Source organism: Helianthus annuus, chromosome 14, assembly GCF_002127325.2.
Source record: "Helianthus annuus cultivar XRQ/B chromosome 14, HanXRQr2.0-SUNRISE, whole genome shotgun sequence".
NCBI lineage: Eukaryota > Viridiplantae > Streptophyta > Magnoliopsida > Asterales > Asteraceae > Helianthus > Helianthus annuus.
Genome location: NC_035446.2, coordinates 100,037,908 through 100,051,083, shown reverse-complemented (window position 1 = coordinate 100,051,083; position 13,176 = coordinate 100,037,908). Strand labels below are relative to the sequence as shown.

Below are 13,176 nucleotides of genomic sequence, written 5' to 3'. Positions count from 1 at the left end.
AGGGACGGACTGACGACGTGCTGCCCCTTTGCAGGTGTGTCAGGCTTGTCGGTTGTGGCGGTGAAGCCACGTCCAACTGCAGTGTCAGTCTGTTGCTTACGTATGGCCTGACAGGCGGCTGCCAGTGGTGCCACTTGCTCTGTGTTGTCAGTCCCACTTGCCTAGTGGGCAGGATGCGGTGCGGGCCGCATCGATGCCTGCGGTAACGTTTGATGTTCCTGCGCTCCATGCTTTGACAAAGACATATGCGGGATGTGGTGCCATGCCGCTTCGCCATCTGTGGTGACTGTTGCTGTTGCCCAGATCCCTTGTCGTGATGAAAATGTCCATATGATGCGGTGCCAGCCGCATCGCTATGCACGTCCACTTTCATACACAAGGTAAGGCCTCTTCTTATCCTTTGACCGATTGGATTCGAAGGATGCGTCCGCGTGGACGCAGTTCTTTGCTGGTGGGGGTTTTTTGATAAGGGTAATGGTCACTCGAGGTTAGGTGGCGCAAGATTTAGGACCATACCCCTTCAAGTCCCCCCAGTCTAGTGTTGCTGCCTCATGCAAGTTGCATGTGGGAGGAGCACTGGACTATGGTGTCTAGAAGATAGTTTCCAGCCTAGAGTCATATGACGTCTCTTCCGTACCGGTGAGCAAGTTTCGTCTGATGCAAAATTCTCAGCCGTTTGGGTAGCGGGCTACCTTTTTCTGTTGTCATCAGGTTGGTTGCCACCTGTTGGTGTGTCGAACCAACCTCTGAGATCGTGGCTCCATCTTCGAACCAACCTTTGAGGTGGTGAATGAAGAAGAGAGGAGGCTTCGAACCAACCTTTGAGACGATGATCGAAGATATCTGTGCCTGCAAGTGCTTTGCTCAAGCTCTATGTTCAGCAATTGGACATGTAATGATGATCCCTTTTTTGTGGGGTGTTCGTGTTGATCAGTTTGGCTCTCAAGTAACCGCACGTCCTTTGCGGTTACCTCGTTGCGTCATTGTTTGGCCATGTTTGGTCGAACAATGTGAATCTGTACTATGGGCCAATAAACATGGTTATGGGCAAGGTTGTGCCCACCATTGTTTATTCTATGTGGCGCATAGGCTGGCAAACAAAGTCATAAGCAGACTTGTTACCGCAGTTCGGTCGCTTGTTGTTCAACGAGATCTCTTCGGGTGATTGGAAATCTCGTCCGCATTTGTTCTGCAGCCCTTTTCCTTCACGCTCCAATGCCGAGGATCTTTCCTTGAAGTAGCTTCGTTCATCTGTGTGATGACTTAGTTGTGGCTCTTCCGTAGCAACCATTTGCGGAGCTATAGGTGTGTCCGCAGCGATTCATGAGTGTCTGCGGTTTTGTAACCCCAGACTCGCTTGAAAAGAGTGTGTTGCTCGGATGTGGCTCTTGAAGGATCAGGAGTCAGGGTTGCTAATGTGCGGTCGCGTACATTCCCATCCTTTTTCCCTACGGAGAAGCTGTTTGTGCACCCTCTGTGGTTGTGAACCGGACACGAGGGATTTGAAGCTTGAAGAGAATAAAGGCAATGCGGTTTACCTGTTTTTGAGATGCGGTTCAGTCCAAAGAACAACGCTGGTTCTGAGCATCTGACACACCTGTACGGGCTCGTGTGTGTCATTTCCGCATATTCCACGTGTGCTCGTGGGTATGTGCGGATATAATTTATATCCCCTTATATAATGTAGAGATATATATTTTTTGCCTTTTTTGAGGGGTATGTAAAAAAACGACATGCGGTATGGGTTATGGTGCGGTATACCAGAGAAACCGCATGCCGCTTGTGTTTGGATAATGTTGTCGCTTTTTGTTGCCTACGTGGCTGAGCGCACGTGTGAGTTGGTGGAAGTTGGTGAGATTTCCTGGCATGTGCTGAAATGAAAGGACGTTTGCACTGTCCGAGGTCATTAATGCACTGTAGCGGGAGTGTAAACATCTCTTTTGTCAGGCGCGTGTGCGGCCACGCGCGCGTGGTAACCGTCAGCGGAACCGTCACTGTACACGTGGCGCCGCATAATTCGTTCTTTTTGGACGTGATGATAAAGTTTCCCCTCCGCATTTATTGCGATGAGTATATAAGGGGAAACCGTTTGTGGTTTCCCCTCACTTGTTTCAAAATTTCAAAATTTCCCGGTGAGAGAAAGAAAGTTCCTTCGTCTTCTCTGATAAGTTTTCTGAAACTCCGGTGAGTTGTTTGAGTTTTCGTACTCATTTCTTTTTGTTAGTGCACTTACGTCTGTCGACTACGTCTTCCATCATGTCTTAGTATTGGATAGATCAGTCATGACAAAATAACCTAGAAACACTAGATTGTAAAGGTTCGCTTATGTATATAGGTCTAGGTTCGCTCATGAGTACATATCTAGTATAGGTTCGCTTATGTGACTACTTGTCATGTTCGCTTATATGGTTGAATGCAGGTTCGCTTATATGGTCTTGACCATATAAGCGGATCTCCTTCCCTATATATAGTTGGTTACTTCAAGCGAACCTAGAACACATAGTTGAAGGTGTTTTTCTTCCGACAAGCCACGAAGTGCTGTCGAAGTGCTGCCAGAACGTGTAATCGAGTTATTGATCAATAAAACAGCAAGTTAAAAGTGAATCCAGCTGAAATAGCACCAAATCATTAGTTTCCGCCTCTTGATTTGGATAGGAATTTCTCTGATCGACTCAAACAGGGCCGAACGCGATCCTACAAGTGGTGTCAGAGCTCAGGAGGAGGAGTTCTTGCCATTTTAGCTGCATTTCATCTATTTTTCTACACTTTCTTCACATTTTCAAATTTTTTTACAGTAAGACCGGCTCAAAATCACACACTGCACTCGGAATCATGGTCTAGTAAACCCTTGAACTTTTTAGATCTAAAATCAATCTAGAAGTTAAGATTTTAGAGGGTTCGCTCATACGTACTTGTTCGAACAGTGACATCAGCAAGTTAATTGGTTCGCTTTTAGTGACAGATTCTAAGTGGGTTCGCTTAAAATTACAAGATAGGTCCGCTCTTTTGGACATTCTTTTTAGTAGGTCCACTTAAAAATTAAATCAGGTTCGCTCCAAAAATAATCAGGTCCGCTCCAGATTATCTGATAGGTTCGCTTCAACAGTAGATTCGCTCCAAGCTACCTGATAGATCCGCTCCAAAGAAATTGATAGGTCCGCTCCAAGCAACCTGTTAGGTTCGCTCGACTGGTCCGCTTATCTGATTCGCGCATAGGTCCGCTTATCTGATTCACTCGTAGGTCCGCTCATCTGGTTTGCTCCAAGTGATAATATAGTGGTTCGCTTATAAGACATTTGGTTGGTTCACTTATTTGGACAGTTGTAGCCTTGCTCATTATGACAGATTAGCTTTTGTGAACAGTTTTGCCTAAGCTTGGAAAGTTGTGTAGTTTTGTAAAATCTGAACAATGGACAACGGATTTTATAATGCTTTTGCAACCCCGATTTCAATGACTCAAAGTGCTTTGATTGAAAATGAAACCGGAATGTCTCAGAAACCGCCTAAACTCATGGATATTGATGATTATAACGTGTGGTCTGAACGTTTTGGAAATTGGGTCGAGGCTTATCATCTTGATGCGTGGGAACACACTGAGGAACAATATGTTAGGCCCACAAAAAACAATGTTGTAAATGGTGCTCCGTTAACACTTAGAGAGATGAGTACTGAAGAGAAAAAGAAATATCGAGATGAGAAATTGATGGTGAGTCTGCTTCAGCAAGCGATAAAAGAAGATATCTTGATACTGCTTCAACATGATGGAACTGCATATTCAATTTGGACAGAATTGGAAGCAAAGTTTACGGGAAGTGATGATATGCTCAAGAATAAGATGTCTCTCATGAAGAAAGAATTTGACTTATTTTGGGGATTGAAAAATGAAAGTACCAAGCAGATAATTGATAGATATTGTAACTTGGTGAGAAACATGTCAAAACTTGGAGTTAAGAAAGATACTGATGAATTGATTGAAAAACTTGCAAATGCGCTTCCACGTGAAACATGGGGAACATTCTTGATGATGCTGAAATCTAACAGAAAAGACTACAAGGCTATGACATTGGGAGATTTCATCAAGCATCTGGAAGCTCAAGAGATGGAGCAGAGGAAGATAGCCAGGATGAAGAATTATGATGGAGAACAAGACATAGGCTTGTATTACAAAGGTGGTATTCCTGGAACGACAAATCATTCTCCGAAAATCGAAACTGCTTTCAGCGTTAAAGATTCTCTTGACAAGAAGTCATCCCAGGGATCTAGCAGCATAAGATTTTCATCATTCGATCCAAACATTTCTGCAACAAAGAACGGAAGAAAACTTCAGTGCAACATTGTTCTTAGTCTTGAAAATGATCAAGATTACACTGAAGAGATTGCTAAAAATCAAATGTCTTTGTTGGGAATGGTTCTTGAGTCTTATAGTAGTTTTGTGGTCGGAAAGATTGGTAATCCAATGCTCACGAAAGAGGATTACGATCAAATAGATGCTGAGGAAATGGAATTGATGGACATTAAATGGTGTATGGCTAGCGTGTTGAGACGAGCTGAAAAGTTTAAACAAATTACGGGAAGAGATGATTTCCGTGATGCAAATGTTTCAACTTTAGGCTTTGATAAATCTAAAGTTACGTGTTTTCGTTGCAGGGAAAAGGGGCATTTCAAGAGGGAGTGCAAAAATCGTGAAGCTACCGGAGCCCAAAATCCTTTTGGTAACAACGATTATCACAAAAAGGCGATTTATCACCAAGTCACACCACCAGCACAGCATCAAGCACAAACTGCTCATGGAAGAGATGTGATAGATAGTTCAAAAAGAGCATGTCTAGGCAAATATGAAAATTTTACATGGGATAAGTATCTTCCAACAAACAGCAAAGTGTGTCTAGCAGAACAAGATGACGAAAAATTGGTTGAAGGCTTCAATTGGGATGATTTTTGCCCAGATAAAGATCTCATGGCCAAAGAGATGTCCAAAAACACTTTAAATGTTTTCTTTGCTAATGCTTATGATTTGAAATGTGCAGAACGAAACAGGAAAGTCATGGAAGCTGCTGAAGCAAGACGAAGGAAGCTTGAAGAAGAGGAAGAAGAGGAAGAGAGATTAAAAGCTGAAGCTAAAGCTAAGAAAAAGAGAAGAGCTGAATTCTTACAACCAAACAGGACAGTCAAAGAGGTTCCTGAATTTGAAGTTAAAGTGGATGCAGAACCAAGTGAAGTTCCAGAAAAATGCATGAACTGTGATTCTTTAATCAAGCAGAACAATGAATTGCTGCATAACATAAACAGACTGAAAGAATCATATGATACAATGAACAGAGAAATCAATAAGTATACTGATTCGAGTGGTGAACAAGCTGTGGCAATGAATACACTAAAGATTGCGTACCTGAGACAGCTTGATGATGCTAATTTTCATATTAAGAAGTGTGCAGATCTAGAGTTGGAGTTAGCAACACAAAAGATAGAAACTGAGAAAGTTAAAAAGTTATTAAAAAGCTACTCATGTTCTTCTTTTGTTGTTGACAGGATTTATCTAGTTGTGGAGAATTTGAAGACGTTTGAAGAAGTGAAGACGTCTGAAGAAGAGAAATATGTGACAAAAAACGAAGAAAAAGTGAAGACTTCTGGTAAGAAATCAAGTGTGGTCTACAATAGATGTGCGCCCCCGGTCGAAAATGGATATTCACCTCGAAATCCAAATTCTGAGAGAGTCGAAAAAGCAATAAACTTAGAATGGGAGTCTGGGCCATCGGATAACTTGCCAGAAAATATTGATGTCACGTACACGTCATCCGACACTGATCATGAGTCAAAGTTGATAAAAAGTGTGGTCGGTCAGGTGTTAGAAAAAGATGACAATGAGGAGTCAAAACCGGAATCCAAACCCGAGTCAAAGTCTGGGTCCAATGTGTCAAAGCCGACATTCAAAAAGGACAAACGGGTTTATGACAAAGAGTTTTTACTTTCGAAATCTAATTTGAATGTTGAATCGGACAAAATGGCATATACTTTGAAAGGTTCTGACAAATTATATTCTGATGATGCTTTTCCAATAAGAAGTGTCAGATTTGAAATGATTCAAAAGGTTTTCAAAATCACAGAAATTAATATTTCTGATATTAAAGATTTAAATCTTTCCAGAAAACCTAAACAATACACTTCAAGAGATCAACAAAGAATCAACAAGAAAATGGGTTACAATTATGGTTATAGTTTTCAAAAGAAACCAAACCATAATCGTAATTTCAAAAAGAAAGGATTAGGTTTTGTTCCACTGAAAAATTATAAAAATAAAAAAATGTATAAATTAAAAACTATGTTTGTTTCAGGGAAAACGACAGAGGCTGAGAAAGAACAATCATCCAGAAAGCAGACAAATCAGGAATTCCTTGCCAAGAAGCAGGAAGAACTGAAGAAGAATGAGGTTCCGAAGAAACTTGTTTTCAGTGCAAGAATGCTGGTCATGTTGCTAGGAATTGTCCGAAGACATTCAGACTAAAACAGGAAGTCTCTGGTAAAATGAAAGAGAAAGTTGTTGAGAACACTGAACTGAAAACCCGGAAGTTTACTGGTTTTGAAAATTCAACTTTTGAAAAAGGAGAATGTTCAAAGAGTGCTTCAAGAAGAAAAGATAATGTGCCAAATCAAAAATGGGTTGTGAAAGGTTCAGGTAATAGTTCTGGTGATGAATCTGATTCCATAAAATCAGAGGAGCCACGTGTTGAGAAAAGGGTTGAAAAGAAAGTTCCAACTATGAACGATGAAAATTTTCCACCTTTGCGTGCTGAAAATTTTATGAAGAAAGTTGGAAAAGTTGAAATTTCAAATCAATTTTATTCTGACAAGAAGAAATTTGATGTTGAAAAAACTTTCAACGGAAATGTAAAACGTATCTTTGGACAAATGGTCAACGGTAAGGCCAAAAGCATCAAAGATTTTTATGCTTCCAAAGGACATGTTTACAAGCCTGTTGAAAGAAAAGATGAAGAAGATGTTGTTACACCCAAGGAAGGTCAGGCTTGGGTGGATATATTTTTCAAAGAATAAAAACCTGACTTGCCGGAGATCCCTAGTTGGTAATCGTGGATCATGAATCGGCATCCTTCTAAATCTGTGTTTGAGGTTTTGCAGGACTTGCCGGAACTCCCAGGTTTGTAAGCGAGGAGTAGGAATCGGCACCTTGAGAATTCAACCAACAGATGGTAATTGGTTGAAAAAACAGGTTTGAGTTGTATGTTTGTGATTGCTATAAGTGGTTCAGAATTTGAACTAGGTTGATCTTACAAGTGGTTAAATCAAGGTCATTAAATTGAACTTGAGTTAACTGTCATTCATAAACTTGGCAAACAATGTGATGATTTAATCCCCAATTTTACAAGTGGTAAAATCAATAAAACTTATTTACCGGAAAAACCATTCTGATTAAAACAAACTTGAGTGTTTTGAAATCATTATGGGAAAATAGTTTGTTGTGAGGGGGAGTTCTGATTGTTTAAGCCAAACGGATGGAGAATTGAAGCAATTCAATATCAATTGTCATGTTCTGTACAGTTTGTTTTCTATTTTCATTAGATGTATTTGAATTTTAGGGGGAGTAAGAAATTTTAGAAAATCCAAAAACATCAGAAAATTTGAAAAAGCCAAAAACATGATAAAACTGAAAAATGAGTTTTGTTGCATAAAAGAGGAAATGATAGTACATCAGTGAACTATCACAACACGCTAAAGAATTGTAAAGCTAAAAGTGATAAACAATCTTACTGCGGATGTGTCAGTAGGTTTTCGCACATTTAGTAAATTGAAACGAGATATAAACCTAAATTCGAACTTGCTTAATTCGTGGGTACCTATTCTTGAATATATGGGTAACCCCCGAAATCTTGTTTGAAAGGTCCCGTATTCTGAGATTCTAGGTCTTTATGCTCAGTGATATCTGGGGTATTATCCCGGGACTTCTGCTGTATGGAAATACTGACCTAGTCCCCGAATAATACTTTCTGCAAAAAGCTTTGAAATATAAGCTCGCCCTCAGCAATCTGATTAAACAATAAAATTGATAATCTTTGCTGTTGTAACAAAAGATCCTCTAAAGGGGACCCACCTAAAGTCGAAGCCGTCATCTCTCTGAGTATACGAAAGTATCGACCTGAGCTCTCACGGCCCTCGCACATTACCCTTTTACAGATTTCATTTGTGGTATATTCACCTGTAAGATTGGATATTGGGATTTGGATACAGGAGTATATTCGAGTGGAGTGATACACAATTAAGTTTAGTTTCTAAAACATTAATATCGTATCTCGAATCAATTGAAGTCTGTGTGAAAATTTCAGTGGACAAACATACTGACAATCTAGGTAAATTGCTTAGAACTTAATATGTAATCAAGCTTAACGGTGTTAGTGATATGTTTTATAACTGATATGATCTTCTTTCACGAACTCACAAAAATACTGTCTGTAAATATTTCGTTTATGCATTTACTTGTATTAAAAAAATTCAAAAAGATTTTTGGTGTGTTTTAGCATAAATTTTTGAAAAATCCAAAAAGATTTTCGACAACTGATTTTGGAAAGCTGATTTTCAAAATTCCGAGTGCTAAACATGATGAACAAATGTTTTGGGTGAAAGTGTTTGAAGATTATTGAAATGAAGATGAGAAAAGTTTTTGCTATAAAACGTTATTCCTGCATGTGGTAAATTAGTTTTGAAAAACTTATCCACAAATGGTTATCAGAAAATTTATTTTTGGGTAGAGTTTTTGCAGGTTGACAAGATTCCGAAACCTGAATGTGATAAAGTGCCAGGTTACGATCTAAGAATGAAGTTGTGAATTCCAGACTACGATCCCAGCTGTTTGAGAGGGGGAGTCTGAAGGCACCGTGTCAACATTCGAGAGAGAGGAGTTTGTTGATGATGAAGAAAGAGAACGAGGATTCTTGAAATGACAGATATTTCAAAGGAAGATTGAAGACTGATAAAGACTGTAGATTGACATTTGTGAAGACTCGAAGACTCCGTCAACATCCGAGGGGGAGTTTGTTAGTGCGCTTACGTTTGTCGACTACGTCTTCCATCATGTCTTAGTATTGGATAGATCAGTCATGACAAAATAACCTAGAAACACTAGATTGTAAAGGTTCGCTTATGTATATAGGTCTAGGTTCGCTCATGAGTACATATCTAGTATAGGTTCGCTTATGTAACTGCTTGTCAGGTTCGCTTATATGGTTGAATGCAGGTTCGCTTATATGGTCTTGACCATATAAGCGGATCTCATTCCCTATATATAGTTGGTTACTTCAAGCGAACCTAGAACACATAGTTGAAGGAGTTTTTCTTCCGACAAGCCACGAAGTGCTATCGAAGTGCTGCCAGAACGTGTAATCGAGTTATTGATCAATAAAACAGCAAGTTAAAAGTGAATCCAGCTGAAATAGCACCGAATCATTAGTTTCCGCCTCTTGATTTGGATAGGAATTTCTCTGATCGACTCAAACAGGGCCGAACGCGATCCTATACTTTTTCTTCCTTCTATATTTCAATGGCTGAACCATTGAATCCACACAATGTGGAGGGTGAGAACCCTGAACAACAGTCATTGGCGGCGGCTGATGAAGATGAAGATGATGGTGGTGCACCCGGTGGTGGTCTACCGGTATTAAAGTGGTCGAAGGGTCATTTTGAGACCCTGATGACCAGTATCCAAATGGCCAAGGAGTTTGGGGCCACCTACCCAGAAGAGGGTGACACCGGTGCCGATGCTCCGGCCGGATTCATCACCTTATGGACTGAGTTCTTCATTAATGGCAACCTCCGACTGCCTTTGGCAATGTTTGTTGCCGAGGTGCTTGAATATTATCACCTTCATATCTCCCAACTGAGCCCGTTTGGGATGTTTCGGATCAGGAATTTCGAGTACACCTTCCATGCTCTTGGTTTGGACATTACTGTTGAGAATTTCCGACGGTTCTACCAGTTAACGGTAAACACCGGACAACAATGAGCTATGGGTGCTGCGGTTGAGAGCTATTGAGCTCAAGAAACTGGACAACAATGAGCTATGGGTGCTGCGGATGATGCTGACCAGGCCGGATAGGAAGGCAAGGCCCGTTCTGCGGGAAAAAAGTGGTGGTAAGAATTTGTTGTACTGATTTTGCGGATGATGCTGACCAGGCCGGACAGTTTTCACTCTTGTGCGGTTTCCTTGCGTCCTTATTTGTTGTACTGATTTTGCATGTGTTTTATCAGAGAACGCTCCCCTGTGGAGGATGTTTGATCTAACCTTCGAGGGCAAGGTTGAGTTGCTTCCGTGTGGGGAACGTGAAGGTTTTAACTTGGAGATTGTCGGCAATTTCCGCGTTCCCACACGTGATGTGTTGAATGCACCCCTGCCGCAAGGTAAAGGTATATTCTAAGACTTCCTTTTTATTTGAAGTTCACCCTTGTGATTCGCTTGCTCGATTGTTTAAACGTAGGTAATCTTGGGGCTCTGGGGAAGTTTGAAGTGAAAACTGTCCCCAAGAAACATGCAGAGAAGAAGCATGTGAAGAAAACCGCGTGGGGTTGCGGTAAGGAAAAACCTGAGGGTTCTGTTGCCCCTCCTTTGGTGTCGCAGGTGGCAGGTATCTCTCGTTCTTGTTACCACAGATATACCGATTACGTGGTAGTATCTGACACCCTTGAGGGTTTGGGTGTTCCAGGTGGTGGTGCGGCTGCAGGTGGGACCTTTGCGGGTTCCAAACCTGCTGGTGAGAAAAGGAAACCAGAAGAGAAGGATGCTGCTTCTGGTGAGAAAAAAACGTCGTCGGATACAAACCAAAAGGTCAACTGGTGCGACGCAAAAGAAACCTGCGGCCAGTTCTAGTAAGTGATTTATAACCTTTGTAAGTGTTTGCATTTGCAACTTGTTTTTGATGGTTATTGCTTTTCTGTTTACAGAACCGCAACAAGACGACTTCTCCTCTTTGTTTGATGTGCCTTCTTCTACCCCACATGACACAGCTGCGGATGCGGGGGTTAATAGAGAATTTGCCGGTCCTTTTGTCAAGGTGGTGAGCGAGCCTTCTGTGCAGGTAGAGGGTACTGGGGAGAAGACTGGGGCTCAGATTTTTGATACTGTTGATTCGTATGATAATCTGATCACCCCAAATGATACTGATGATCTGAATTTGAGGTTTTCTGATGCTGGAAAACAAAAGTCTGATGCTGAAAAGCACAAGTCTCCTGGCGCTGAGAAGGTTTCTGGTTCCTCTTCCGGGGGTGCGGGTTATGAAGGGCCTCCGATTCAGCCTGAAGAGACTGAGTTGGAGCACTATTACCGCACCTACTCGGAGGATCGGGCTGTGAATTACCATCGCCCCTGTGGAGTGTTATGCAGGGGGATGATATTGCAAATAATCCTTCCTTCTGCAAGGAGATTTTGGGTGGCGTGGGCACCCCGTTCAAAGTTAACCGAGCCCGCGCTTTGCCGCGTGATCTCCGGGTCAACCAACTCTCTTCCATGCTTGTGGGGAGTTCCATAATGGCAAATGCCATTATGGAGGACTACCAGGCATTGGGCCGCAAGGAGGAGGAAGCTGCGCGCTTACAGGCCGAGGCGGAAAAGTTGGCGAAAGCTGCGCGCGAGGGTGTGGAGCAGCTTGAAAAAGATAAGGCTGCTTTTGAGAAGCATAATCAGACCGAGGAGTGGGCTGCAACTGTTGAGCTTAAACAGGTTCGTACTCTTGCCAAGTTGCTTTCTGATGAGCGCAAGAGTTGGAAAGAAACCCTTTCCAATGAGCGTAAGACATGGAAAGAATCTTGGGCCAAACAGAATGAAAACCTGTTTCGTGTTCGTCAGGAGTTGGCCAATGTCAAGGCAGCGAATGCTGCTTTGGTTAAAGAGAAGGCCGCGGCTGAGGCGGCCGTTGGTAAGGCCAGGGAGGCGGAGGCCCGGGCTGCAAAGGCTTTTGAAGAGGCCAAGGAGGTGGGGGGCCCATGCTACCAAGGCCCTTGAAGAAGCAAATGTTGATCACTCCCTTTTAAACACAACCGTTGGAAGCCTCCAGGTATGAGTTGTCTTTGCTTTTTGAATTTGTAGACTTCTTTCATAAATGCTTATCTTTGTATGCATGTGTTTCTTGTTTTCGAAAGGCTGAAGTGCAGAATCGCGAGGCCATGCTTGCGGAAGTTACTGCCCGCGCGACTGAAGCTGAAAGGCGGGCTAGCGAGGCTGCTGAGGCTAGAGATAGCCTTACCTCTTCATTCAATCAGCTTGAGATGACCGTGAATGGATGCGGTGTCACGGTATTGCGCATGTAAGTATCCGGTGCCCTTGCTTTTGTTTGGATTTGCATGTGATGACCTTATTGCTTGTGTGTTGCAGATTGTTAAGGCTATCCTGGACGCGCCTGAGACTGTAACTGGTATAGACCTGATTAAGCAGCGTGCCCGAGATGCTGGCTTTAAAGCTGGTTACAACCGATGCATCAGTCATAGAAACATTCTGGCCCAAGGCGAATACACCGATGAATACTGAAGCGCTTCTCAACGCGGCTTCTGCATCATTCTATGACACGTCTATTTCTGCCCTTGAGAAGCTTGATGAATGCTTGGATGCAGAAGACTATGTAGACCGTTTACGGATGTTGTATGCTGATGCCGAAGAATCAGAAGAGGAAGGGGCTGCTGGTGATGGCAAAGATGGCGCGGGTACCAGCGGTACAAAGTAGGACTAGGTTGGCCTGCGTGCCCTTTTTTGTTTTCCTCTGCAACTGTTAGAACTTAATGTAAATCCGTTGTACACCGTATGGGTGTAATAATTTTTTAAATATAAAGTTCAATTGTTTTGCTCAATTTGTACAAGTGTTTTTACTTCTTGCATGTTTGAACGTGTGTATGCAGAACTCTACCCGTTGTAAACGCGGTTGAGTATAATCTATACCTTTGTCGTATGAGTATTAGTTAATTCCTGTGTTTGTCCCGTTAGGGTTTAGGAATTGTGTAGGTTTTGTAAAAACGGTATGTGCGTATCCGGCCGGACAGGCACTTAATGTTTTGCCTTTGCTGGCCTATTACAATATTTGTGTGTGGTCACCACTTTGTGTGGGTATCGCGAATGAAGATTTTGCCAATCTGTTTTTGCAGATACCGCAAAGTGGAAACACGCATTTGTAATAGTAGTAATAAACA

General features: G+C 42.1%; 1 protein-coding gene across 1 annotated transcript; it reads left to right on the top strand.

Annotated features, from left to right (window-relative positions):
* The first annotated feature begins 11,527 nt into the window (after positions 1–11,527).
* Positions 11,528–12,905, top strand: LOC110902290 (translation initiation factor IF-2-like). Its single transcript, XM_035983023.1, has 5 exons — positions 11,528–11,719; positions 11,846–11,971; positions 12,139–12,302; positions 12,431–12,705; positions 12,889–12,905. The coding sequence occupies exons 1-5, from the start codon at positions 11,528–11,530 to the stop codon at positions 12,903–12,905; spliced, it is 774 nt and encodes a 257-aa protein (XP_035838916.1).
* The last annotated feature ends 271 nt before the right edge of the window (positions 12,906–13,176 follow it).

What these genes read in the sequence shown, in the direction of transcription:
- LOC110902290 (XM_035983023.1), top strand. Translation starts at nt 11,528, where the DNA reads ATGGCAAATGCCATTATGGAGGACTACCAGGCATTGGGCCGCAAGGAG. An exon ending in CAACTGTTGAGCTTAAACAG is followed by an intron (nt 11,720 to 11,845) that starts GTTCGTACTCTT and finishes CGTGTTCGTCAG; the next exon opens with GAGTTGGCCAATGTCAAGGC. An exon ending in GGTGTCACGGTATTGCGCAT is followed by an intron (nt 12,303 to 12,430) that starts GTAAGTATCCGG and finishes CTGATTAAGCAG; the next exon opens with CGTGCCCGAGATGCTGGCTT.